The sequence below is a fragment of the Marmota flaviventris genome, chromosome 13 (genome assembly GCF_047511675.1).
Source record: "Marmota flaviventris isolate mMarFla1 chromosome 13, mMarFla1.hap1, whole genome shotgun sequence".
In the NCBI taxonomy this organism is placed as follows: Eukaryota; Metazoa; Chordata; class Mammalia; order Rodentia; family Sciuridae; genus Marmota; species Marmota flaviventris.
The window spans coordinates 99,377,914-99,405,672 of NC_092510.1; the positions used below are offsets into that span (position 1 = coordinate 99,377,914).

A 27,759-nucleotide genomic window follows, 5' to 3' on the forward strand; every position below is an offset into this window, starting at 1 on the left:
AACATTTTTTAAGGCATTATATATGGAAGTACTGTCTTATTCCACATGTGTGGTGAACTACTTTTTGATGGTTGTAAGTGTGCTAGTGTTGGTTTCTGGGTAACAATTAGCTAAATGCAGCTAGCTGAAGGAGGGCTCAGCAGACATAACTTCCATCTGAGGCCTTTCTACCCTACTTCTATTAAAACAAACCTAGGCTGTTTCAGTGGTAGTAACCAACCAAACACTGCCTTGGACAGCTCTGAAATACAGTTGGCTCTTTTTCATTAAATAACATGGTTCTTTATAACTCAGTTGACAACTTTTAAAAATCATTATCCCATGTGTCACCTGTTTTGAGGAAAGTGCAGACAAATGAATAAGCTTTAGGCAGCACTGCATCATTAGGTTGGCTCACCTGTCATGTTTTTAAGATTTTCCACTTGAGAGACAGAAATGATAAAGAGCAGAGCCTGCGTCCCGCAAGCTTGTTTGTCCTCACCTGGTTCACCCATGCTGGTTCTTCATCCAGTTCCTGCTGACCAAGGTCTGAAAGCACCTTCTGGTGATTACCTGCTTTCCATGGCCCACTAGAGGGCGCCCTGGTTAAGTGTATTTCCAGTAGGTGTAAGAAATGGAATAAGCTGAAATTTTTAAACTTAATGAGTTTTGCTTTACAAGAGTGAAGACAAAATTAGACTCGGCTGAATCACTTTTAATGGAAACGAGCTTAGAGAGATTTATTCAACATTGGTCATTTGCTGGGCTCTGGATTCTAGTTTTAAGTCCTTAAAAGTATCATTCTATAGGGATTGAAAGAGTACAGTGCATCTTTAGGAAAAAAAAAAAAAAAAAGTCTTGGCTTGGGGCTCTCCTGAAACCCCCAAAACAGTGGAAGTGAAGAATGGAGATTAGGGATAATCTAATCTTTAGATGAAGGGTAGTGACCTCTACTGTGACCACCATGAAGCATATCTCCAGCTTTGTGGAAAACCAAAGTCTGGTCTGATTGGCATGATAACTTTATGAAGTAAACAGCTAGGAACCCCGCTTATAGGTGAAGAAGTCTGAGAAGTAAGGTGACTTGAGTAAGTTCATGAGTGACTGAATCAAGCACGTTTAAGCCCTAGAGGTATCAGAAAGCAGGCCTTCAGAGGACAAGTAGGACTGACTGAAAGGTCATGAATCCAGAAGTCTAACTTCCAGCATTGAGGTTATCTTTTATTTGAATTGTTACCTATTTGCATATTGCCTGTCCCATGTATGCTCCCCAAGAATAAGGAGGTGTTTCTCCCCCCATTGCTGTATTCTAGTACTTAGAATAGGTACTCAGTAAATACTTGTTAAATGAATTGTTAAGTGTAAGCTATGTATATTATAGAGTTCTGATTTGATTTCCCAATTTTAACCTAGACCAGAGAGTGAAGAATGCAGATGTGGAGGAAGTGATTAAAACATGAATAGGAATTTAAAAAAGTAGAAAATGTCACAAAGAAAAATTGGGAGTAGCAATCAGTATAAGACAGATAAATCAAGAGGAACAAAGGCATTGAAGTTTGAAGAAAAATACTATAGATGAGAACTAAGGTTTTTATTTATTTATTTTTTTATATGGTGCTGAGGATCAAATCCAGTACCTCATATGTGCGAGGCAAGTGCTCTACCACTGAGCCACAAAGCTATATCGACGTGCATTTATGAATTCCAGTTCTAAATCTGGCACAAATTTTTCATGTTTCCCATTGAATCTCCAAGTGGATATTTTCCTCTTCAGTAATCAAAGTGCCATTATCAAGAGTAAGTGCTATGGGGGGCTGGGGTGGTGGCTCAATGGTAGAGCACTTACCTAGCATGTGTGAGGCACTGGGTTTGATTTTCAGCACTGTATATAAAATAAAATCATGGTCCATTGACAACTAACAAAAATATGTATATGGTAAATGCCATGTCTCAGTGTGGCAGAAATATTTCTAAAATGCTTAGCTGAATGTACTGGCACTCAATGCAGCTGTGGTGCCTGTGGTATCAGTAGAAACTTCTGAAAAGTAATTTGGTGGCTGATGGTATAGTAGGAATACCATGTATTTTGGAGCAAGGCCAATCTGGGCTGAAGTAATGCCTGTCATATTAGCCAAGTGCCTTGGGTAAGTCACTTTTCTGAATCTGTTTCCCCATCTGTATAATGGGGATAATATTACATGATAGCCCTCACAGGGCTATCATGAGTACTAAACGAGAATGCAGTCGATGAAAAGTGCCAATATTGCAGGGCGTAGAGAGGCACTGTGATGAGTGGGTCCCCTCAGAAATGGGTATATCCCAGTTAGGTGCTGCTCTATGGAGAGTGAAGAATGAGGACTTTTTAGTCGCAGAAGATGGGTTATGACAGGTGCGAGTTCGGCGTATTTAGGTTGTTAGCTAGCTTGTAGGCCTGCAAAGCCTAATATGGGCATTTTGTTGTCTAACAAGCAAGAATGTCATGCAAATACGTGTTCACCTGCGAACATCCGATTGCACCTGACGCGCCCTCAGAACAAATGCTGTTGCTATAGTAAGCCAGCCTCCTGATCCCTCAAAGAAACAAACCATTAAATTCGCTAGCAGCATGTCGGATTTCTTCTCTAGTTCCAACATTGGTGCTTTTTAGGGAGTGAATGGGATGAAAGGGACCAAATAGCTTGGATTTCAAGGATCAAGCCAAATTTTCTCCCCTAAAAGAGGCTCAAGGAAGTAATCCAATTCCGGTTTTGGGAAAATCCAATCCGCAGTTTCCCCTTCGCTCTGGCTCTTCTGCCGAGCTTCGGGCGCCCGGAGAGCTGGCCAGCCAGGGGAGAGGCCAACGAGTCCACCGGCTCCCTGGCGGGAGGGGCAGGAGCGCTGGAACGGAGAGCCGAGGGCCGGCCGAGTCTGTGCGGGGGCCGGGCGCCCAGCGGAACCACAGCTCCCGGCACGCCCCGCGGCCGCGCCGAAGGCGGTTGGCTGTCAGGGCCGGTCCAGCTGCTCTCACTGGCCAATGGGATGGAAGAGAGGGGCCCGGATTCCCAGGGACCAATGGCAGTGCGGAGGAGGCGGGCGCTTCCTTACCGCTCACCTTGCACCCAGGAGAACCAAATTAAAAGGTCGTGCGGGGCTGGACTCTCACCCGCACCAAGACTACGGCAGAAGGTGCGGCGGCGTCCGCAGAAGGCGGCACCAGGGTCGCCCGGGCCTCGCGTGGCGGGCTTCGCAAGTCGCCGGGGGCGGGGCTGGAGGGCGGGGCCTGGCCTCGTTGTGGAGCGGCTCGTAATCCATCATGGCGGCCGCGGGGGTCGGTGTCTGTCTCTGAGCGGCGCCGGAGCCGGAGCCGGTTCCCGGTCCTGTGGCTGAGGAGCCCCTCCCTTGTCCGCGGCCCCCACCGGCGGGGGGAGGCTGTGCCTCGGCGGAGCTCGGGGGATGTGACTGCGCGGCGGAGGCGGCGGCGACGTCCGGGGCCGGGGGAGGGGGTGTCTCGGGCAGAGACCCCGGGATCGGGGCAGCCGCGGCGGCGGGGCCTCCTCCCCCCGTGGCCGCCCCCGGCTTGGGGCCGCGCGCGTCCTCCGGCCCGTGCTGCCCGCTCCCGCGCCGGGACGCCGGGGTGGTCTCACTCGCCCCCGACCGGGGACACCCGGCTTCTTGCTTGATGCGTGGAGGAGCGTCGTCCCCGAGTAAGCCGCGCCCCGGCAGCCGGTGCTCGCCCCCGCCGCCCCGGCCCACGCCCGGCCGCCGAGCCCCCCGCCCGCCGGAGGAGAGCCCCTGCCCACTGTCAGGCGTTCTCTCCTGTCCTCCAGGTTGCTCCCGCGAGCCTTGATGCCCTGACTTCTTCCAATGTCACCTTCGGCCCCCTCGGTCCCAGTGCAGCCAAAAACTTCAATGCAAAGGAAAAGCCTGGATTGGTTTCACAGGCCTTTTAAAAAGCGGACTTAAAAGTTGCTGGCAATGCATTCCTTCTTGTCAGAGTGGAGGGCAAGCTCGCTGAAATCTGGGTGACCCGTGCCCTTTCCCGGAGAGCAGGGTAGGGAAGGAAGAGGGGCAGGAAATTTGTTGGAAGATGGAGAAACCAAGATAGGGGGTTGGTGACTTCCACAGGAAAAGTTCGGAAGTAGCATCCAAGGACGATCCTTTTTACTTGTGAATGGAAAAGACTGTAGGACTGTTGACCTAGCGTCGCCTGTGAATATTTGTGTTTAAATTTTTCTTCTTGGGGATGAAAAAAAAAAAAAAACTGTTATTCAGCCTGTGAAACATACTTAAAATCAAGAAACTTAAAATCAAGTTAAACTGCGAAAATAATTGGAACTCCTGTTTACATCTGTCAACCTAAAGGTCCGCTCCCCTTTGTCACGGAAGGTGTCTTTCTGTGATTGACCTCAGTTAACTTGGGGAGATGCAGTAAATGTGAAATCCCACGCATATATCCTTTTCCTTCTAAGTCCACTCACCGTTCTGGAAGATCTTGAACCCTCTTCTGGAAAGGGGTGCTTATCATTGCTTTATGGGGCAGCAGCCTGGAAAAGTTCTTGGGGACCAACGAAGGCCAAGTTTGCCTGCCCTGCACTTTATCAAAGGAGCAGGGAAGAAGGACTCATCAAGGCATGGGGGTCCACACTGCAATGTTTTTATGGAACATGGTGAGTTCTTTTTCAAGATTTCTGGTCATATTTTTCCTTACACCTTCAGCTTAGGCTGTCAAGGAGGTTTTTGAAACAGCAGTACTTGTGTCAGTTCCTTCCAGTTCTACTTAACATTTTTGTTACTGTAGTTATCTCTTAGTTGCCGACAGAAACTTTCTTTGTATAAGAAAATTAGGGCTTTATTCAAAAATCTGTTTGAGTTGCTTACTTCTTGCCTGATTGATTGAACTTTTTGTTCACTGTTGACCTTGGACAAGCCGTTTTACTGTTCCAGGGCCTCAGTTTCATGATAGGGTTGGTCTTAAGTGGCTTCTTGGGATTCCTAATTCTGTCATTTGCTTTAACTGAAGGCACAGACTTCCTCTAACTGCATGAATCCACTACTACTATTTCTGTAGAGAGCTTTTATCCTATTCCTAAAGTGGTTTGTGTTCTAAAAAGTTAAGAACCACATCCGAGTTGACACTAGTATCCTTGTTTTTTTTCAATCAAAAGTAGGATTTGAAAATACTCACTTTTGTGCTCTGTGGAAAAGATTGAACTGGAAAGCAGCATTTCTGATGAATTGAGGACACACATCTTCTAATTATTTTACCTTCCATAAGGAGTAACTCTTTCCCCACTGATGATATGTTGCATCTTCCTCTCTCCCTGTTTAGAATGACATTTGGGCAATAAAGATTGTCTTTGACACTTTTGTGAACATAGCTGGCATTTGAGTGCTGACAGTACATGTTACATTGTTCACTTCCAAGAATCCTGTGTGAAGTTAAAGCTGAGGGTCAGCTTAACTGATATGTGTAAAGAGGCCAGCCAGGATCCGTTAATTAGGGTCGTGTTTGTGCTGCTGCAGCCTGATATTTTTCAGGCTTTGCTTAGTATTAAGGTATGAATTGAGCCCACCCGTCCCACGAGTGGATGTGCAGCGTGTGCAGATGGTGTGCACTTTGAAATTCAAAAATATTCACTTCATCTAAGTTAATCTGGATTTTACTTCACCTTGAAACATCGGATTTACTTGAGTATTATTTTAGGCAGGCAAATGTGGTAATATATGATCTTCTCAAATTCAGGATTGAAAAAGGAAATATTTACATTTTAACTAGTGGTGATCATTCATGCAGCCTTAGATAGTGAAAATTGCCACAGCCTTTTTGGAGAGTTTTAGATGAATTTGTATGTCAGTGACCCAGTAATCTCACTGGAAAGCCAAAATTTTATCATTGGCAAAAACAAACCAAAACAAAAAAATACTCTCGGTTGTGTTTCTTGAAAGAAAAGATCTTTCCTTTCAAGGAAAACAACCGGGAGTGTGTGTGTGTGTGTGTGTGTGTGTGTATATATATATATTTTTTTTCTTTCTTATTGTTTTTTTTTTTTTTGCCAATTATAAAATGTTAGTTTTCTAGTGAAATAGGATTTTGGATAACTTTTGTATATCACTGTGATGTAGAGCTTGGTGTAATATTTACGGCTGTGATATTTTGATACTTTATAATGAAAGCTATAACTTAAGAGATCTACATAAATAAGTGAACCAGTGTTTTCTAAATGATCAACATGTGATATAGAAGCATGCACAGGTGGAAGCTCCATTCAAAGTACAAGGTGAACCAGGAGATTCTAATGTCATAGAATACAAAAGTTTATCGATATGGTTTCAGATTCTACCTGGCCTCCAGCCTTTAAGAAACCACCATGTACAGAGGTTTTCAGTGTAGCAGAAAAGAATATCTGTTATTACCCATGAAATTTGCCTTTCTGGGAGAAAACATAATAAAAATATTTGTTTTTAAATCAATAAGTATATTTTTAAGTTTTAGTTTTAATTTCTAAGATGGTAAGTATTGATGAGATAATCCATATAAATTAAAGTTCTTTGGGGTCATCAGTAATTTTCAAAAGTGGAGCAAGAGCAGAGATTAAAAAGTTTGGGGGCTGGGGTTGTAGCTCCAGTGATAGAGTGCTCTCCTAGCATGTGGAAGGTACTGGGTTCGATCTTCAGCACCACATAAAAATAAAATAAAGATAATGTGTCCATCTACAACTAAAAAAAATATAAAAATATTTTTTAAAGTTTGGGAACCATTACCACAGGAAGTCTGTTCAGAGGGTACACAAGCAGACTTTGAAGGACTAACAGTGAATTGATGTCTGTGCTTACGGTAAGTAGAAAGAAAGCATTTGGAGATCTATCCATATGGTATGACCCTTTTTTTTTTTTTTCCTGGAGAGAGTACCAGGTATTGAACTCAGGGGCACTTGACCGCTGAGCCACATCCCAGATCTATTTTGTATTTTATTTAGAGACAGGGTCTCATTGAGTTGCTTAGCACCTCACTGTTGCTGAGGCTGGCTTTGAACTCAAGATCCTCCTACCTCAGCCTCCTGAGCTATTGGGATTATAGGTGTGCGCCAGTGCACCGGGCTAGTATGACCTGGATGGAGAAAATTTTAAAGTTTTTACTTTTGTGATGTTCCAAATGTGTTTTTACAACAAATTTGTGTTATTTTGTAATAAAATTGAAAGAAAAACTGAATTGTTGACAGCTGGATCAATAATCACTTCTTTGTTGTACCTATTGATGAAAGATTGTCATGATTGAAGACAAGTCAGTTTCTTTGGACCTTGAGGATTCTTTTTCTGGAGAAATACACTGTTATTTTTGTATTACAAATTGTTCTTGCTCTTTCACAGGCTGATCTTTCTAGAGTTTGTTGATGTCCTTGTAAATTGGATTGAAAAACTTGCAAGTAAGAAACACAGTGTTAGACCAGACATGAATCTGGAAGCCTAGAATGGTGTTGATGATGGTTGGTGGTTGGTGGTATGGTGGTGAATTTGAAAGGAGTGGGCAGATGGCAGCTTTTGCCAGGATCATTCAGGTCAGAAGGGCCTGGTCATATGGACAGTGTATGTGTGTGTTGGGGGGCTGTGGTGTTATTTTACACCACATGCTCTTTTCACATTTTAGTGGTTTAACTAAGAAAATTCTCTTAGGAAAATTGAAAGCATTCACTGGTAAAACTTTTTCTAGTGTATCTTTTTTCTTCAACAAATATTTATCGTGCCTATACTATGTGCTAGGTAGTGTTTTGGTGAATGGTGATACATATGAGAAGAAAAAAATATCCTTGTCCTCTTAGGACTTGCATTCTAGTGGGAGTAGACAAACCATCAATATACTAAATAAATAACTGTAATTTGCCGTGTAATTATTGCAGATCGTTTTTGTTCTTTTTAGGGTATATACAGCAGGGTATATTTTGACATATCATACCTATGTGGACAGATCCCATTCTTGTGGGTTGTACATGGTGTGGAGTTAGACTGGTCCTGTATCATTGAAGATTTTCTGCTAGTTTTTTTTTTTTTTTTTAAAGTGAGATGTGTCTATTATGTGAATTTCTATAAAACTATTCAAGTATTACTTAAAAATATTGTACTATTAGACTGTCTTTGGTGCAAGATTAGGATGCATGGAATACTCTTGAAGAGAGTTTTGAGTAACCTATATTCAGGAGTATTGAAGAGTCCAAATTGACATATATCATAGCTTTGTGACAATTTAGTGAACATTTTTCTGGTTTGGAAAAAGGGTAACAGGTTAATTGTTTCATTTTGTGCGATATAGTTAATATTACAGTTGAGAAAATTTGCAGCAGTGTTGCAAAAGGTCATCCTCCCTGTGTGGAGATTTTGCACCACTGTCCTCAGTTTCCCCCTTGAAGGCGCAGTCCTATGGCCACTGGTGTAGAAGCGGCACTCTGAGGGACTACAGAGATGACAGGCAGTGAGCCCGGGGAATTCTAGGTGCAGGAAGACTGAAGCATGGTCATATGCCACTGGGGAGTATAGTGTGGCTCTAATTACTTCTTTTTCTTTCTTTTTTTTAGTTGTAGATGGACACAGCACCTTCCTTCCTTCCTTCCTTCCCTCCCTCCCTCCCCACGGCCTCACACACGCTAGGCAAGCCCTCTACCACTGAGCCACACCCCAGCTCTTCTTCTTTTTTTAAATCTCTTTTTAGTTGTAGGTGGACACGATACCTTTATTTGTTTATTTTTATGTGGTTCTAAGGATCGGACCCAGTGCCTCACGCGTGCTAGGCAAGTCTACCACTGAGCCACAACTCTAGCCCTCTAGTTGCTTCTTACGTCACGTGAGGAACAGAATCATCCATGAGACAGTTTTGCAAGGAAAGGTTATAAACTAATTTTCAGAGTGAAAAAGTAGGGTGTAATGATTCTGCAGTGAAATACTGTACAGATGTGTTGGTGGTGGAAGGTGCTGAGGACAAAATATAACCCAGAATGTGAGTATGTGGGGGTATAATTTTAGTAATGGTAGCTAGAGAAGCCCACCTGAGAAGGTGGCATTTTTAATAAAGAACTGAAGGAGGAAGGTGAGGAGCAAGCTGCAATAGAAGTAGAGGGTACAGTGTTTTAGGCAGGGGGAGGCAGGTGCAAAGGCCCTGAGGCAGAGCTTGCTTAGCATATTCAAGGACCAGCCCAGAGGCCAGTGAAGCTGGAGCAGAGAAGGCAAAAGGAGGATTGTAGGAGGTAAAGTGGGGGTAAAGGGAGGATAGAAGAGTGGAGTCCTGTTGGTCGTTGCGAGGATGTTGACTTTTATACCTGTGGTTAGTGAAGCCCTTGGGACCTTGGAGATTCAGGTCCTGATATGTTTTTTTGTTGTGATACTGGGGATTGAACCCAGGAGGCGTTTTACTACTGAGCTACATTCTCAGTGCTTTATGTTTTTGATTTTGAGGCAGGGTCTCACTACGTTGCTGAGGCTGGCTTCAAACTTCTAACCCTCCATGCCTCCCAAGTTGCTGGGATTATAGGCATGGACTACTGTGTCCAGCTGAAGCTTCTTAAAAATTTTATTTGGGACTGGGATTGTGACTCAGAGGTAGAGTGCTTGCCTGGCATGCGTGAGGCACTGGGTTCGATTCTCAGCACCACATAAAAATGAAATAAAGACATTGTGTCCACCTATAACTAAAAACATTTTAAAAATTTATTTAACAACTTATTTTTATATTTTCTAATTTTTAGTCAGTATATCTGTCCTTCAAAGTTATTTAACTAACTTACACTCAATGTTTTATTTTAAGCTTAACTGAAAATGATAAGACATTGTTTACTATCAGTTCAAAGCTACTTTAAGGTTCTCAAATGAAACTTTAGGTCATAGTTGTAGGTACATGATAGATCAACACTGTGATTCCTTCACTGTCAAATTATATTAAATATCTATACACGTTAGGAGGTGGGATAATGCATCTGTTGAGTCCTATAGGCATTAATGTTAAACCAATCAAAAAAAATTTTTTTCCTTATCTAAGCAGGAGACAGGGTCTGGTAAAACTTTCCAAATATCTAATTATGTCTTATGATTATATGGTAGCTATTTTTTTAAATTGCAGAAAGTTATGAAATAAAAGGCAAAAAATTATAACTTTTGTTTAAGAAACTCTATCATTACATTCATCTTTGCAAAAAAAATTCCTCAGAATTTACTACCTGTATTGTTAATATTAAGATTTAAAAATTGAAAGTAACTAAAGAATAGTAATACTGCTCTAAGCACTAATATTTTTAAACCACATTTTTAGAAATATAGCAGGGTCACATCCCTCTTCATCAGAAAAATTTTATATTTTTAAGATGCAATGTGATGCTCATTTTTATCTAAATGATTGGTTTATTAATTTGATAAAATGCATAGACTTTACTAGAATTGTAACTGACTCATTTACTGAGAATATACTGGATATTAGCCACTGTCCTTAGTGTTTTAATTAGGTATATATGACAGCAGAATGTATTTTAATTCATTGTACACAATTGTAGCACAACTTTACATTTCTATAGTTGTACATGATGTAGGGATGTAGCTGTAGCGTCTCACCACACGTGCAGTCATGTACCTAGGATAATGATGTCCATCTCATTCCACCATCTTTCCTGCCCCCATGCACCCTCCCTCCCCTCCCTCCCCGTTGCCCAATCAAACTTCCTCCATTTTTCCCATGCCTCCCCCCTCCCCAAACTTTTTGGGTTTTTGATACTAGGGATTAATATGCCTTGAGCATGTTAGGCAAGAGCCATTGCCTTACAACCCAAGTCTTTCAAAAATTTTCAGACAGGGTCTTGCCCAGACTGGTTTCCAAACTTGTAGTCCTGCCTCAGTCTCCCTAATAGCTTAGATTACAGGTATGTGCCACCACTCACAGCTCACTCAGATTCTTAAAAGAGGTTGTTTGGAAAGACTATATATCTTTCTATTTATGTAAGAGTTGGGTTGTGGTACATGATCTATGAAAATGCAAAATCTTGTATAGTTATGTTTTAATAGGCGCCCTGTTATTCCTATAGTCTAATACATTTTGAATGGCCTTTTTGTTTTTCATAAAACTTTATTGTCCATTTTAAGAATTATGCTTGTGATTAGAAGAAAACTATTTCTGTTGTGGTGTAGGTAAAAGAAAATGACCAAAGATGATTGACCAAGAGTTTTACCTGGTTTGAATCAAACATTCTATCAAATAAAAAGATAGAAGTTAGAATGTGAAATCTCTTCATTTTGGTTGAGTGTACCTGTGTTGGAATTAAGTTTTTTTGGCAGTACTGAGGATTGAACCCAGGGGTGTTCTACCACTGAGCTACATCCCTTGCCCTTTTTTCCCCCTATTTGCTTTTTTATTTTGAAATAAGGTCTTGAGAAGTTGTTCAGGCTGACCTTGAACTTGGTGATCTTCCTGCCTCAGCTTCCCTAGTAGCTGGGATTACAGATGTGTGCCACCACCCCCAGCAGTATGTGCATTTTTCAGGTGGGAGAGAGAGGGATGCGTTACCATGATTGAGCTGGGAATTATACCCATAGAAATGTCTGGGTGTAAGAGATGTGAGTTACTGCTTAGAAGATGGGCTTGGGTGAGAGGGAGCACTCCCTCTGGACTGCTCTGCCACATTCCTCACCATTACCTGACTGCCTGGTTCCTGCCTCTGGTGGTTGTGCCCCTGACATCACTGAGTGTGTTCGAAACCCACCTACCATTCACATTCCTCTCAGTGCCCCTTCTTCCTGAAACCACATTTGACATCTGGCCCTCCCTAGTTGTTCTGTAACTTCTGCCCCGTCGTGCTTCTGCAATACAGTGAACGCTTGCCCACACACTGTGTATTTGCCCTGTAGTATTTCCTAATGGCTTCTTGTGAGCTGGGTCCTCAAGTGAAATGTAAGTGTGTGCAGGCAGGATCGACCTCCTTGTCTGTTACCTAAGCCCAGTGCTGAATAGATAGGCCCTCAGTAAAAATTTCTTGTTTAATAAGAATTGAATGCACTAAATAAGAGATTGGACTTATCCACTTACAAGAAATAGAAGAAAGTTCTCAGACAGGTAATTTCTTTCCTAATGGATCCAAGGATTTTTGGGGGATAGGGATACTGGGAATTGAATTTAGGGGCACTCAACCACTGAGCCACATCCCAGCCCTATTTTGTATTTTATTTAGAGAACAGGTCTCACTTGAGTTGCTTGGCACTTGCCATTGCTGAGGCTAACTTTGAACTCGCGATCCTCCTGCCTCAGCCTCCCAAGCTACTGGGATTACAGTTATGCACCACCGTGCCTGGCTATTTTTAAAATTTTTTAAAATATTTTTTTAGTTGTAGGTGGGCACAATACCTTTATTTTATTTATTATATACGATGCTGAGGATCAAACCCAGTGCCTCATACATGCTAGGTGAGGGCTCTACCACTGAGCCACAACCTCAGCCGTCACTTAGCATATTTTTTAAGGTTTATTCATGTTGTAGCATATATGCTGATTTCTTTGCTTTCTAAGACTGAATAATACTCCAAGCTTGTATGTACAACATTTTGTTTACCCTTCCATCTGTTGATGGAACTTTTGTATGATTTCTAAAAATTATACTGTACATACAGAAAGGGATACAAATGGTAAATATGCAGCTTGATGAATAATCCCGAAATGAGCACCTCTGTGAACCTGTCCTGGTAAAGAAGTGGAAAGTCAGCAGCACTCCTCAGAAGGGCCCGTCCTCCCCAGTTTCGCCAGATCCTCCCTTGCTCTTCCTCAGAGGTAATTAATACCTTGTGTGTGTCAGTGGGTTTGTTCCCCGTGTTTTAGTATTTCCCTGTCCTTTTGGTGTCCTTAGGCTCTGTAGTGATATTTCTTCTTTCATTAACAATCTTTTATTGTTAATTTGTGCATTCTGTTTTTTTTCTGCCTCTTTTGGCTAATTTTGTTGGGAGTTTATCAATTTTATTAGTCTTTCAAAAAATTGACTTTCTCAATTGTCATCTACTTTATTGATTTCTGTTCTTCATTTTTTTTTTACTTTATTTTGTTTTTTCCCCTAGATTGTTTTTTTCCTTTGGTACTAGGAGTTGAACCCAGGTGTGCTCTAGTACTGAGCTACACTCCCAGATCTTTTTTTTTTTTTTTAATTTTCTTTGTTGCACATGGACACAATGCCTTTATTTTGTTTGTTTATTTTTTTTAATGTGGTGCTGAGGTTTGAACCCAGTGCCTCACACATGCTAGGCAAGCGCTCTACCACTGAGCCATAACTCCAACCCTGCACTCCCAGATCTTTTTATTTTTTACTTTATTTATTTACTTATTTATTTGATTGAACTCAGGGGCATTTCAGCACTGAGCCACATCCCTAGCCCTATTTTGTATTTTATTTAGAGACAGGGTTTCACTGAGTTGCTAAGCACCTCGCTTTTGCTGAGGCTGGCTTTGAATTCGAGATCCTCCTGCCTCAAGCTGCTGGGATTATAGTGCGTGCCACCATGCCTGGCTTATTTTTTATTTTGAGACAGGTTCTCACTAAATTGCCAGGTTTGGCCTAGAATTTGCAGTTCTCCTGCCTCAGCCTCCTGAGTTGTTGGGATTACAGGTGCTACCACACCAACTTTTTTCTAGGTTCTTAAGGTGGAAATTTAGATTATTGATTTTGAACTTTTCTTCTTTCCTAATACAAGCATTTAAAATTTTTGAGTTTTTCTTAAGTATTTAAAATTGTGTATTTCCTTCTACACACTGAGTTACTGCCATTATACACATTTTGATATGTTGTGTTTTTTTTTGTTGTTGTTGTTTTTTGTTTTTTTTTTGAGAGAGAGAGAGAGAGAGAGAGAGAGAATTTTTAATATTTATTTTTTAGTTTTCGGCAGACACAACATCTTTGTTTGTATGTGGTGCTGAGGATTGAACCTAGGCCGCACGCATGCCAGGCCAGCGCACTACCGCTTGAGCCACATCCCCAGCCCTGATATGTTGTTTTTAAAGTATTTAATTTCCAATATTTGGATATTGCAGATATCATATTGATTTCTAATTTAATTTCATTGAGGTCTGAGAATATCCTCTGTAAAGTTTCAGTCATTTGATACTTACTAAGACTAATTTGATGTCTCAAAATATAACCTGTCTTAGTGAATGTTTCATTTGTATTATTGAAAAGAATGTGTTCTGCTCTTGTTGGGTGTACATTTCTTTTCTTTTCCCTTTCCCCTACTGTTGGGGATTGAACCCAGGGGTGCTCTATCACTGAGCTACATCCCCAGCCCTTTTTTATTTTAAGACAGGGCCTCACTAAGTTGTCCAGGCTAGCCTCGAACTTTTGATCCTCGTGCCTCAGCCTCCCAAGACGCTGGGATTACAGGCTTGCACCACCATGTGACAGCTTCCCTTACTATTTATTTTTTATTGGTGCTATGGTTACATATTTGTACCTGTGTACAATATATGATTTGGCCAATATCACTCCCCAGCACTCCCCTCCCCCTTCCCCTCACTGCCTGGTCCTTTTCATCTACTGATCTCCCTTTGATTTTCATGAGATCTTTGCTCTGCCAGCTTTCTTTGCCTTTTTACTCTCTATCTTCCACATATGAGAGAAAACATATGAGACCCTTGACCTTCAAGGGCTGGGGATGGAGGTATTAGCTTCTTATTTTCTTTCCTTCCAGCCCGATTGTTGCCCCCACCCAGGAGGAAGAGAGTAACAAAATAAAAATAAATTAAGAAATGGAAATGATCAACAAAACCAAAAGCTGACTTTGAAACAGAGAAGACTAGTGAAATAGACTAACTTCTGGCAAGACTGATGGAATGAAAGGCACAAATAAGACCATTGAGAATGAAAATATGACTGAATATTCTGTCAGTTCTTCCTTGATTCTATGGAAGCTCTGTTAGGTCACTAAAACATTTTTCTCTTCCTAGTTTTTAGTTTTTATTTTCTATTGGTGTGTCTTCAAGTTCACTATCTCTTCTGAAGTTTAATGTCTTGGAAAATTTTTATTTCAGATGTCATACTTTTCTATTCTGAAATTTCCCTTTATTGGGAACCAAAAGAATCATGTCGAATTCTTAACTGTCGTGGACCTTGGGGAAATTCAAGTCACTTTTGTCCTGGCCAGATCAGGTCTGTGGACTGAGGAAGGCTCTAGATGGTGTTTGGCCTATTCCATGCCTTCAGTTGTAAGGAGGGCTCATGACATCATGGCAGCCCTCAGGCAGGGCAGCTGCTTAAGCAGACTTGGAGTCCAGCGCTCGCAAGGCCTGACTTGTGGTTAGCTACTTATTTTAAACAGGACTCTTGTCTCCCGTATGTAATTGAGCACTAGCTCTTCTTTTGTATGGGCACATATTTGCAATTATCTTCTATGTTTGGGTATTCTGCTGCAAAAAAAGTAAGACCTGGAGAAAAGTAAATAATTAGAATTTCCATTTCAGACTCCATCTCACTGTGTTTCCCTCCCTGGTCCCGAACTCTTCTCCCAGGCTCAAGTGGGCTTCCTCCCCAGCCTCCGAGAGGCTGATGCTGCAGTGTGCTGCCTCTCCTTGCTGAGGGGCTGAATGAGGGGCTGGGGCTGTAGCTCAGTGGTAGAGCGCTTGCCTTGCATGCGTGAGACCCTGGGTTCGATCTCCAGCACCACATAAAAATAAATAACTAAAAATAAAGATATTGTATTCATCTACAACTAAAAAAATATTTAAAAAAAATAAATTGCATGACTTTGGCTAGGTAGCACAGTTCCTGATTGAAGTCCAGAACAGTAAATATGTCTTCTGCAACACTTGCTCCTATCTTGCCCTCTGACCTTCTCATTCCACTACTCTGCTTTTGTAGTTCCTTTTTTTTATCCTTTAAATGTTTCTTTTTTGTGAGTATTTATATACAAAGGATAGCATGCAGTGTGAGCTGTTGGTGCATCTTGGTTTCTGTGTCTCAGTTGATCTTCAGGATGTCTCCATGTTGGTATACAGATGTCTTTTTTTGTGTGTGTGTGTGGTGCTGGGGATGGAACCCAGGGCTTTGTGCATGCAAGGCAGTTTTTTTTTTTTTTTTTTTTTTGCCTTGTGGCCCACTAACCTGGAAATATCGTTGGTTTCTCAACCAGTTTCCTATTTTGGGGCATTTGGATTATTTCTAGTGTTTGGCTGTTGCAGACAGTGCTGAAGAATAACTCTGTATGTGCCATTTCATACTCACACAGCTGTGTCTGTGGAAGAGCCTCCTGAAAGGAGGAGTGCTGGATGGAAGGGTTGTGCATTTGTCATTTCCGTTAGCAGGTGACACTACTTAGTGGATATCCACTAATTCATAGACACATACTAATACAGGATCTATATTGGTAGATATCCCAAAGTTCCTTCTATAAGATTCTAGTTTATGCTTCCACCACCAGTAACGCAGAGGGTCTCTGTGTCCCCAAAACCTAGTTTAGAGATTGTGCTGTTGCCGGGTGTGGTGGCGCACACCTGTAATCCCAGCAGCATGGGAAGCTGAGGCAGGAGGATGGCGAATTCAAAGCCAGCCTCAGCAACTTAGTGAGGCCTTAAGCAACTCAGTAAGACCCTGTCTAAATGAAATATAAAAAGGACTGGGGTTGTGGCTTAATGGTTAAGTGCTCCTGGGTTCAATCCTCAGTACCCCCCTGAAAGAGAGAGAGAGAGGTAAAATTTTGGGAGTTTTTCTAATCAGGTAAGTAAGAAATAGTGTGGTTTTGATTAGTAGTTCTCCTGTGATTGATGTTGAGCATTTTAACACATTTAAGGGACATATATTTATGTTTCTATCAACCATCTCACCAGGTTCTTTTTAAAAATATTTTTTAGTTGTAGTTGGACACAATACCTTTATTTTATTTTTTTTGTGATGCTGAGGATCGAACCCAGGGCCTCGCACATGCTAGGCAGACACTGTGTTGCTGAGCCACAACCTCAGCCCCTCACCAGGTTCTTAATGTGGTGGATATTTAAGGAGGACACTGTGCAGGCTCCTGCTGGTTGACTGTGTGGCCTCCATTGCCTTCTGACTCTATCTCACAAAGAGCTAGCTGTCCCAAGCTCCAGAGGGACTTGAGATGGCTGTTCAACCCTGGCTGCCCACTGGCATCTCCTCAGAAGCTAGAAACACTTGTGTCCAGATCCCATTTCTTAGGATTGACCTAATTGGCCTGGGGAGAGGCCTGAGCATCAGTTTTGTTTGTTTTTTAATTTGTGTTTCAGTAAAGAAGACTCTGTTCAAAAGAATTTTTCTGCAGCTGGGGAAAGGTGCTGTTGCAGTGGGGAGCACCCTCTGACCCCAGGATCTGCAGGCATGTCCTTGTTTTTGTTGTGAATGCTCCAGGTTCTCACAGGCAGCTGGGGTGGAGAGTCATTGGTCTAAGCAGCTCCTTTGTCCTGGGCACTTCTTTTGCTTTGAAGTGGGCATGAATCCTAAACTGACCAAATCTTTCTGAAATCAGGGCCTTTTATTCTGGCACTGGAGTGAGGTGTTTTTTGCTTCTGGTAGCCAGTGTAGCACCATGAGGCCAGCCAGCAGGTGGGGGCCCTGAAACACTGGGCAGGCCAGAGGGTAAACAGGACAGCGCCGAGCTGGTGAGCGCACCGCACCTTGACGCCTTACTGTGGAAGCCCTGTGAGTTGGTTCACTGTTACTTGCAGCCACCAGGCTCTGTGGGAAAAGCCCTGCATTCATTCCCCTCGGGGTTTCATTCTTTCCATTATTTGGGAAGAACGATGTCAGAGTCCATTATCAAGTGACATTACAGTCTTTATGATATCACTTATATTTGTTTAACTTGGGTTAGTTTGCGTGCCACTTGCACACTTGTTTCTGTTGTGAAATTGGCAAAATTCCATTTAATGGGGCCGTCCTCGGCTGTCCCTGTGCAGTGTGCTGACCATCTCCCAGGGTAGATGGTGCAACTACCTAGTGTTAGAGATAATATATTACTGACACTGTTTTTCTCTTTAAAATTAAATTTATATTTTTAACGGGTACCTAAAAACAAAAATTATGAGGTCCCATGCTGTGTTTTAACTCAGTATGCACGTCTCCTCACACATTTTCCACCTCTGTGTGGTGGAAACATTCCCGCTCCTTCTGATGATCCTTCAGCCCTGGGGTGAGGCCACTGCCTCTTCTAAAAGAGGTCTGACTTTGGACCATCCAGTTCAGGCCCTCTGGTCTCTTCCTGCCACCTGGCTTGTGCCTGGACTTGGTGCACCACTGAGTTAAGGCACTGTGTGCTTGGTGCAGACCAGATTCAGGGAGGCCTCAGGCAGAGTTGAGAGGCTGCTAAGGTGGAGGTGGTTCCTTCCTCCAGGGGCAGTGACAAGTGAACGAGTGCCCTGGAGGTATCTCCTTTTCCAGTGTCTTCCAGTGTCTTCCCTGGAATTTGCCTGTGACCTTCTTTGCGTAAGTGGTAGAACAGCCTCAGCCTCAGGACACTGTCCTGCCCTGAGGGTCTGTTAGGAGGAAGCCAAGGGCAAGGCCTGGGACCCACAGCTCTTAGCCTGCAGATACACAGCGTTGCCCCAGGACACAGACGTTTCCTCAGCAGGCTAGTGTGGGGACAGGTGACTTTTTTGAGTTTAAGTTATTTAATATTCACAACAACAATGAAAAATTAAAGTTAGAATTAGATATTAGCATGTCTGGAGGGTTTTCTTTTTTTTTTTCTTGAGAAGCCCAGTTGAGTAGTTGCTTGACAAGAACACAAAAAAATACTAAAACATGGTATGAGAAATGGTGACAGTCCCCCCGCCCCCCATTCAAAACAGAATATTGTTTGGTGGATATAATGTATGGAAAGACATTTCTCTGAGATAAACGGGTCTTTGTGATATGTGAGCCTTTTCAGTCTAGCTGTGAAAGCAGACTCTGGCACCCAGAAAGTATCACTCAGTGCCGCATGGCCTCCACAGCTCTGTTACTTGGGTTGGGACATGTATGAATAGGAGCATCCTCCCTGCTGTTGTCTTATTTATATTTTGCTGATGTGCATACTGTCTCCTGATGTTTTTTTAAAGGGCTCTTTGTTTTTTGAGGTTTAATTGAGATGATGGTACACTGGAGAAAAGCCTTCAGGAAATAAATACAAGGGTAGACTTTTTAAATAGCTATATTGTTCTTTATCAAAACAGTATATATTTCTGCAATTTAATCAAGGGAGATTTGATCCAGAAAGTCATCTGAAGTTCAGTCAGCATGCATGATCAGTGATACTTTAACACTTGTTCAGATGAAAATTAATCCTTTCCTATCCAAGTAGGGGGATGCAGCAGCCTGAGGGCATTTTTCCCTGACTGAGTTTGGTTAAAGTGTTGCCAGATCAGGACATCATAATTAGTAGATGGGTCTTATAAGTTGATCGAATCCCAGTGCCACTTTCTGTAACTTCAGGTAAGTCCACATCATTGCCTCCTAAGAGCACATAATTGTGTGATGTTAATGGTAAGTCAGAGGAGTTGGTAAATGATCTGTTCATTGACATGAAGTTTTTTTGTTTCAGTTGGCTTTTAGGGGAATCATCAGTAGACGCATAATGAATGGCCACACAGGCTCAGGGGCACCATCGCTGCACCTGGCATCTCCTCTGATTGCAGGGCTGGAAGGCACCTGGAAGTCCTTTGCTTTCCCTCACTGAGGGGGAGCTGCTAGACCCCACCCGGGCTTGGTTTTACTGTGTCTGAGTGCCAGCCCCCCTCCCAGAGAAGCCCTGGGGAGGGAGGAGGACGGAGGACGGGAGGGGAGGACCAGTCACCACGCTGGAGTGTGTGTTGTTTTTGAATATGAATGAAAGATTTATTTACTTATTTCTTGCATTTGAAGTACTCTTTGATGACATCCTTGGCCTGAGATTCTTTGCCATAGTCCTTAACAACTACACAATTGCAAGCAACCACTTCATGGGTTTGCCTTCTCGGTCAGTTTTACAGATGCAACCCATTCTCCTAGTTTCTTGCTGTCATCAACCTGAATTAGATTGATTTGGTGCTCAGCACAAAGGGCCTCTACCAGTTTGACATACATCTGGCTCATTACAGTTGGATGCACGCACACAGAGACGGGCCTGGTGCTTGTCTAAGGCTTTGGCAGCTTCTCGAATTCCATGTTCAAGGCCATCGTGGATGAGGGCGGTCTTCGGCACTCTTGTAAAGCAGTGTTGATGGCCATTACACCTCCAGCAGCAGTGCCTTCCTGGGCCATGGCGGTGGGTGGACTGGTAAAGCGGAATCTTGAACGGGCCCGAGCCTCCGCCTCTGCTCGACTCAGCAGTGGCAGGGAAAGAGCTGGAGCGTATGTTTTGACCGAGAGCTTGCGTTGGACAGAAGCGGGCAAGACCACACCCGTCCTTAGGCGTTTGCTGTCTGTTACAGAGAAAGGAGCCAGGTCAGAACGGTGTAGTGCAAGGGAAGTTGGGTGAGGAGGGCCGAGGAAAAGGAGTGAAGGGCCAGTTCCTGCCGTGGAACATCACAGCTGTGGAGCATCTGGCCCAGACCTTCTCAACAGGACCTGGCGCCTTTCACAGAGCATTTGTAAAGAGGAAGGAGCCCACTGCGGCCCTGGGTTGTGGTGCAAGGCTGTTTCTGTCTAAGCCCTAGTTGCCTCTGGTTTGGGCTGTACTCCTGTGGCCATTTGTGAGGAGTGTTGGCGCTTTTTACCACTTCATTCGTGTGTTGTGGTGGTGGATATCATTTTGAGGATGTGTGCTGTCGGGAGTCCGATGAGATGCGCACACAGCTTTTCAGTTGTTACTGCAGTGGGGGCCCTTCCTTACACACTTCTGAGAAGTGTGATGGCTTCACCTGAAGTTGAGGCCCATTTAACCAAAACATATGAGCTTTTCTGCAGGGCATTCAGAAGATCAGAGACCGTTGCTTGATTTACAGATGATGGGCTGTGCATAAATACCCCTCTGAGACAGACACCAGGTTTTGTCATACTGTCTGTACCTGTGACAGCAGCTGTGGAGTGCTTCCCTGTGCTAGGCACTGCGCAGAGCTCTTGGCATATTTTTAAGTCACTAACTAGTGCTGGAGCCCTTCTTCTAAACCGCAAATTGAAGTTTGAGGTTCGTTATAAACCTATGTAGAGCTGGGATTGGTGGCACATGCCTATAATCCCAGCAGCTTGGGAAGTTGAGGCAGGAGGGTCCTGAGTTCAAAGCCAGCCTCAGCAATGGCGAAGGGCTAAGCAACTCTAAATAAAATACAAAATAGGGCTGGGGATGTGGCTCAGTGGTCTAGTGTCCCTGAGTTAAATCCCTGGTACTAAAACAAACAAATAAACAAACAAAAAACAACACCTGTGTAAAACAATGGTCTCCATTAAAAAAAATTCTTTTGGGCAAGCAGATCTCTTCTGTATGTATCATATATACATACACATAGCTAGTGTCATGTGCTATTAAGATATTTTGTGTATTATAAAGCATTTATAGGAACTGAGATTGTAGCTCAGTAGAGGAGCACTTGCTTAGCATATGAGAAGCACTGTGTTCAATCTTCAGTACCACATGAAAATAAATAAATAAAAATAAAGATATTGTCCCCATCTACAACTAAAAATATTTTTAAAAGCATTTATAAAGTAAAAATTAAGATGAAATAAATTGTACTTTAAATATTTTAAAAATGTGTTATGGTATGAATTTGTTTCTAAAAAATTGTTATTGAGTAATATGACTGAATATGTTTTATTATTCTTTAAAATCTTGCTTTAGCATTTGCCATACAGCTATTTTATTATCTTATGCTGTTCCTCCTCCTCCTCCTCCTCCTCCATACTGAGGATGGAACCCAGGGGTGCTCTATCATCACAGAGCCATATCCCCAGCCTTTTTTATTTTTATTTTGAACAGAGTCTTGCTAAATTTCTGAGGCTGACCCCTAACATGCAATCCTCCTGCCCCAGACTCCCTAGTCACTGGGATTACAGGCATGTAATGCTACACCTGGCCTCTTTGCTAGTCCTTTTCAAGAGAGGAAATTAAAGTCAGGTTGAGGTGTCCTAATGAAGTCATTGCCAGAGTTTTGTTTGAAGTGTTGGGGTTGAATGTTTTTTTACCTGTTCAGTTTTATCTGGGCATAAGTGGACAAGAAAAGTAAGGAGGCGAGAAGGGCATTGTCCCTTCTTCCATATCTTTAATTGTTTGATGCGCAGACACGACTGTCGGGCCTGCTGGCCTACCTGGTGGAGCACCTGCTGCTTTGATTTGCTGTTGCCTAGTTTCCTAAAGCCGGGATAGGGCTAGCTACAGCAGGGGCCTAGATATCTCCCTGTTCTCGCCCTCCCTTTTGCTTACGTACCTGGCCTGTGAGGAAATTGGTGCTCCTGGAGTGAGGGGAGAGTGACTTTCACATGCAGGTTTCTCATTCTGAATTCTTTCCTCCAGATTTTAGTCTGCATTCTTTTGATAACAGACCTCAGCTCTTATTGTTTGAAATGCTTGTGGGAAAATGTTTCTCAATTTTGAAATCTGATGTTTCTTATCTTACGGAACTCCAGAACTGTCAGGTTATTACATTCCTGCTCATTTGATGGTGGCTAAAATTCCAACTTGCCTGAGGCAGGAGGATCACAAGTTTGAGGCCAGCCTCAGCAAATGAGGGAGGCCCTAAGCAATTTAGCAAGACTTTGTCTCAAAATTAAAAAAAAAAAAAAAAGAAGAAGAAGGTGACAACAAATTGAAGATGAAAAAAAAATAATAGAGCAGACCCTGGGCAAGTCAGCTGGGACCATGTGCCAGTGTTAAGCTAACCTTCCCAACTGTGGCTTCATTCTCACAGACCCGGAACACAAACAAGAGCACAAACTCTAGAATGTAGAGGAGTTGCTGTTCCTTGGCAAGTTCATGCTTCTTTGTCTCCTTGTCAAATAGGGAAGTAGAGGTGACATTAAGATCATAGTTTTATCTGAATTCAAATGCCAGATGACCACTTACTAGCAATGTCACCTCACTTAGCAAATATAGGGGACCGTGTCCTCTGTGCTTTGCTAGAGAGCATGTCTACCTCGCCAGACAGGAGTAGTCCTAACCTCTCTGAGTGTTTAGTTCCTAATTTGTTAAATGAAAATCATAGAACTGGGAGTAGAGTTCAGCGGTAGAGTGCGTGTGCTGAGCATGCCTGAGGCCTTGGGTTCAACTCTGCCATATATATACCTGAGGTCCACTGGTTACATCAGTTAGGGTGTCTGTACTATTTGGAGAGCCGTTTTCCAGCCTACTGTGCTTGGGGAAAGATCTAGGCATGTGTATTACTGGGTCATGTGGTTAAGTATGTGTTTAATTTTATAAGAAACTGCCAAGCTGTTTTGCAGAGTGGCAGTCATTTTATGTTCCCACCAGTGTCCTTGCATCCAGAATTTCTGGTATTCTTATCAGAATTTGGTCTTGTCAGAGTCCTTCACCTTAGCCATTAAGTGGCTATGGTATTTAGATTTTCAATTTGTTTTTCCCTGATGACTAGTGAGGTTGAGTATCCATGTGAAAATCTCATACCCTTTTAATTTTCCTTTTTTATTATCTTCATAAATATGAGTGAAAAGATCATGAACTGAGTCACAGCTAAAGAAGGAGCGCGCTCCTGTCTTAGGCCAGATCCTCCAGCACACACACAGGCGACGAAACTCCCGTCTCCGTGCGCCGTGGAGCTTGCCTGTCAAGTTTTTGAACAGACGGTGTCCTTAGATTCTGAGGAGATCGTTACAGAGCTTTTTAATGAATAATAAAGAATCTAAATCAGGCTTACTCTCTACCAAATTATCTTTTTCAATGAGAAATTTTTTGTTTTAAGTATTTTTTTTAGTTGTAGGTGGATACAATACCTTTATTTTTTAGGTGTCTGTACCATTTGGAGAGCCATTTTTCAGCCTACTGAAAGGATCGAACCCAGGACCTCACCCATGTGAGCATTCTACCTCTGAGCCAGAGCCCCAGTCCCAAGAATTTTCTTTTAAATATTTATTTTTTAGTTGTAGTTGGACACAATACCTTTATTTTATTTTATTTTTTAAATTTTTATTTGGTGCTGAGGATCGAACCCAGGGCCTCTCATGTGCTAGGCGAGCGCTCTACCGCTGAGCCACTATCCAGCCCTTACATAAGAAGTTTTAAGGCCACTGTCAACATAACTCAGGTGTGGAATAGGCTTATCTTTTTTCTGCCAAGGCAGTTCACTGGCTTGACAGTGCTGTAGATCACTTTTGGGGACATTTAATCATCTTTTATTCTAGATTGTGAGCACTAGCTGAATTGGTGGCATGTGCAGACCTGGTTGGGAGCTGGCTCCCTGTCAGTTCTCCTAGAAGCTGCGTCTGGGCCCTGGGCACTGGCATGGGCGTTTTCCTCACTGTGTGGTTAAGTGAAAGAGCGCCTGTAGCTCAGGTTGCTCACCCACTGTTGCAGCAGGCTGAAGAGGCCACGTGGCCACCTCAATGGGCTATTTCATTCTTCTGAACTTTTAAGATATTGTACATTTTTGAACACAACAAAATTGCTGCCTTTGCTAGCCTCCTGTAGATGGAAGTTGCTGGACTCCAGCTGTTGCTCTGCTCTCTGCTCTTCACCCCGGGGGTAATCCTGCCAGTGTGGGGGACACCTCAGTTATGTTTTGCCACATAGATGTTAGGGCTGTGGGAGTTGAAGGGAGAAGAGGATGTATTTACTGTTACTACTTGCCAAAGGACCTTCACATGTCTAAAAGAAACTTGTACGTGTGGTGCCATTCCTCTGCTGGCCTCTGCCACGTCAGCATTGGTGACTGAGTTCAAACATGGGATGGCTGGTCTGTATCCACTTCCACTTGGCTGTAGGGAGGGCATGGGTTGTGAGTGTCCAGGGGGTTCTAAAAAGAAAATGAAAGCAAGTCTCCTCCTTGCCTTGTACTCATGATTGTGGATTTGGTCTTTTGGAATCCCAAGCCCTCATCCTGCGCAGAGCTGGGCTCCCCCTATGGCCTGCCTGCAGTGCCACCCTCTCCACAGGTTGCCCGAGCATGCCCACCACAGGGCAGCTGCTTTCCCCAGGAGCTGCCACGTGTTTTCTGACCTAGCCTCAGACACCACTGTGGGTTCAGTATGTCGCACTGGTTATGCAGGGCAGCCTCTTCCGTGCGGGAGGACCCTTACTACACAATTGGGCTGGGCATCATTGGGGACCATCTTGGAGGCTAGCTACTACACTGCCCAAAATAGTACCCAGGGGTGTCTCACTATCAAGCTACATCCTTAGCCCTTTACTTTTTATTTTGAGACAGGGCCTTCCTTGGTTGCCCAGTGCCGCAGTTCGGCTGCAGCAAAATAACCGGGGGGTGACGAACAACTTGTGTACATTGATACAGCAGGAGTGGAAGCCGTTTATTGTAGGACAGCAGAGGTATTTATACATTCCACACAGCTTATCTTAATTAGCATAAACTAGATACATCAGTCAACCAATAAGAAATCTCCACACTTAATGGCTCGTTGGTGTTACTTCACAAACCACTCCCTCTGGCAAAATGCCAGGTGCCATCCTGACTTGTTTACAGACTCTAACAATTCCCCCTTTTGTTTAATTTAAATAACGACCATAGTGGTTTTTACATAAATACCACAAATAATCTACTAGGAGCAGAAGGGGAGGATACAAAATGTCACAATACCAAGCCAATTGATGGCTCCATGCAAGAAGCCCTTGGAAAAATTATACCAGCAATGACACCATTTGCAAAGATACCGAGTTACAATTTGTTGTAGATTACAGTTCGTTGTCTCAGTCCAGGTAAAGTAGTGTCTCAATAGATTAACTCACAGTCCAGGTAAGTTCTGCAGGCAGCTAGCTTAAATCACAGTCCAGGTAAGTTCTGCAGGCAACTAGCTTGATCCGAAGTCTCGTCCGGTTTTCAGCAACACTGGAAATTCTTCCACCTTGGTTTTTACCGGCACTGGGACGAAGGCAGGAACTCCGGATGGCTAAAGAAAATCCTGTAGCATTCTACTAAGAAAACAACCTTCTGAACAATTTAGTACATTATCTCAAGGTTTTTTTGCATTTGAAATAAGCATTAATAGTGCTCATTACTCATCAGCTTCCAGGTGTGGGAGAACCATTGTAGCTTAGTTATTGGCATTGAAAATGACCAAACATCAGGGACACCAGTAGCGTCTTCTGCTGGCTGTAGCGCCTGGGCAGCCCCAGATGGCCCTGGGGAGTGTCCCGGACTCAAACTGCTACTGGGCACAGGGAGCAAGAGCCTGCGAGACTGTGCCTCCAGGTCAGGTCTAGATTTGGGCTCGTGGCAGTGGAAGAGCCAGCTCCCCGGCCAGGAGGCGGGGAAGGGCCAATCGCCGCCGCCTCTTGGAAAATCCTTGCTGCGCTGTGACCGGCTTGCACACTCGGCAGCCGCCTCTCCGCTTCACGCACCCTCCGGTAACGAAAAGTATTTAGTAATAGCCTTTTGCTGCAACTTTTTTCCTGATAATCTTTCTTCTTCTGAACTTTCTTTTTCTTTCTGACTAGAGTTCCTGGGCTTCCATCAACACATGCCCTAACTATTCTTGGTTCCACTGGGGTGCCTTCTTCCCTTAGTAATTTACTTCTCACCCCTTCCATATTTTCATCACAAAGACAATACAATACACTGAGACAAAACAAGACACAAACATACTGTATCAATCTTCTCCATTTTCTCGAAATGGTCGTTTTTCCTCTCGCCCTATCTGCCTAGGGATGAGCAGATTTGCTCCCGTCCTATCTATGGACGGGCTGCTTTTTTTTTTTTCGTCACTTACCCCCGAGTGTCCCGGGGCTCCCCGTACAGGCCACCATCTGCCACAGTCCGGCTGCAGCAAAATAACTGGGGGTGACGAACAACTTGTGTACATTGATACAGCAGGAGTGGAAGCCGTTTATTGTAGGACAACAGAGGTATTTATACATTCCACACAGCTTATCTTAATTAGCATAAACTAGATACATCAGTCAACCAATAAGAAATCTCCACACTTAATGGCTCGCTGGTGTTACTTCACAAACCACTCCCTCTGGCATTTTGCCAGGCGCCATCCAGACCTGTTTACAGACTCTAACATTTCTCTGGCAAAATGCCAGGCGCCATCCTGACTTGTTTATAGACTCTAACAGCCCAGGCTGACCTTGAATTTGCTCTAGCCTCTCTAGTCACCGGGATTATGAGTGTGGACGACCACCCAGCTTTAAATGAAAGAATACGTCTATAAAGTGAATGAGAAAAAGTCCTAGAACAGGTGAGCCTTCAAAAAAAGTCTTAATTACAGTTGTGTTTTGTTGTTGCTACCACCACCACCACCACCTCCTCCTCTGCCAGCACAAGGGAGGATGAACCTAATATAATGGGGTCAGGGTACCCCCAGGAGACACTGGGCAGACTGGACTGATGAGCAGCTGTGGAAGGTGAGGACGTCCAGACCCTGGGGCAGTTTGTGTGAAGGTTCTGGGTGGGAAGGGCAAGGCGAGCAGGGCCACAGGGTCAGATGCACCCATCCCCTGCCCTTTAGGGAGACTTGTCCAGGACTAAAGCTGAGCTTGGTCCAGCCACAGTGCAGGAGGTGGGGGGTGTGTTCTGCCAGGTGAGGTTTTCCTGCTCCACCCATCTGTCCAGCACTCTGTCAGTTGCTTTATTTTTCTGGCTGGAGGGAAATAAAGGTCTGTGCCTTTTGTCTGGAACTCATTTCTGCTGTGGACATTTTTCATGTCTGAGGTTCCTTCTTCGTTGGGGGGACTGTGCTGTGCTTCTCTCCTGGCAGTCTCATGTTTGGTTTG

At 43.5% G+C, this 27,759-nt stretch overlaps 2 protein-coding genes and 1 pseudogene across 4 annotated transcripts in view; 2 read left to right on the plus strand and 1 right to left on the minus strand.

Annotated features, from left to right (window-relative positions):
• The first annotated feature begins 3,071 nt into the window (after positions 1-3,071).
• Positions 3,072-3,921, plus strand: LOC139701630 (uncharacterized). 2 transcript variants are annotated; one of them, XM_071601056.1, is made up of 2 exons: positions 3,072-3,144; positions 3,786-3,921. In XM_071601056.1, the coding sequence occupies exon 2, from the start codon at positions 3,823-3,825 to the stop codon at positions 3,919-3,921; it is 99 nt and encodes a 32-aa protein (XP_071457157.1). In that variant the 5' UTR covers positions 3,072-3,144; positions 3,786-3,822. The 2 variants fall into 2 exon arrangements, with proteins under 2 accessions (XP_071457157.1, XP_071457158.1); XM_071601057.1 differs by lacking the exon at positions 3,072-3,144 and adding an exon at positions 3,163-3,662.
• Positions 3,922-3,931: 10 nt separating this feature from the next.
• The window catches only part of Abl1 (ABL proto-oncogene 1, non-receptor tyrosine kinase), a 123,191-nt gene continuing 99,363 nt past the window's right edge, over positions 3,932-27,759 (plus strand). Inside the window, exon 1 of one of the 2 annotated variants that reach the window (XM_027942789.3) lies at positions 3,932-4,625. In XM_027942789.3, coding sequence (XP_027798590.2) covers positions 4,490-4,625 — 136 coding nt within the window. In that variant the 5' untranslated portion in view covers positions 3,932-4,489. The remainder of the gene's footprint in view (positions 4,626-27,759) is intronic. The other variant, XM_071601055.1, reaches the window with a different exon arrangement.
• On the minus strand, positions 19,787-20,183 carry LOC114098567 (small ribosomal subunit protein eS12-like; annotated as a pseudogene).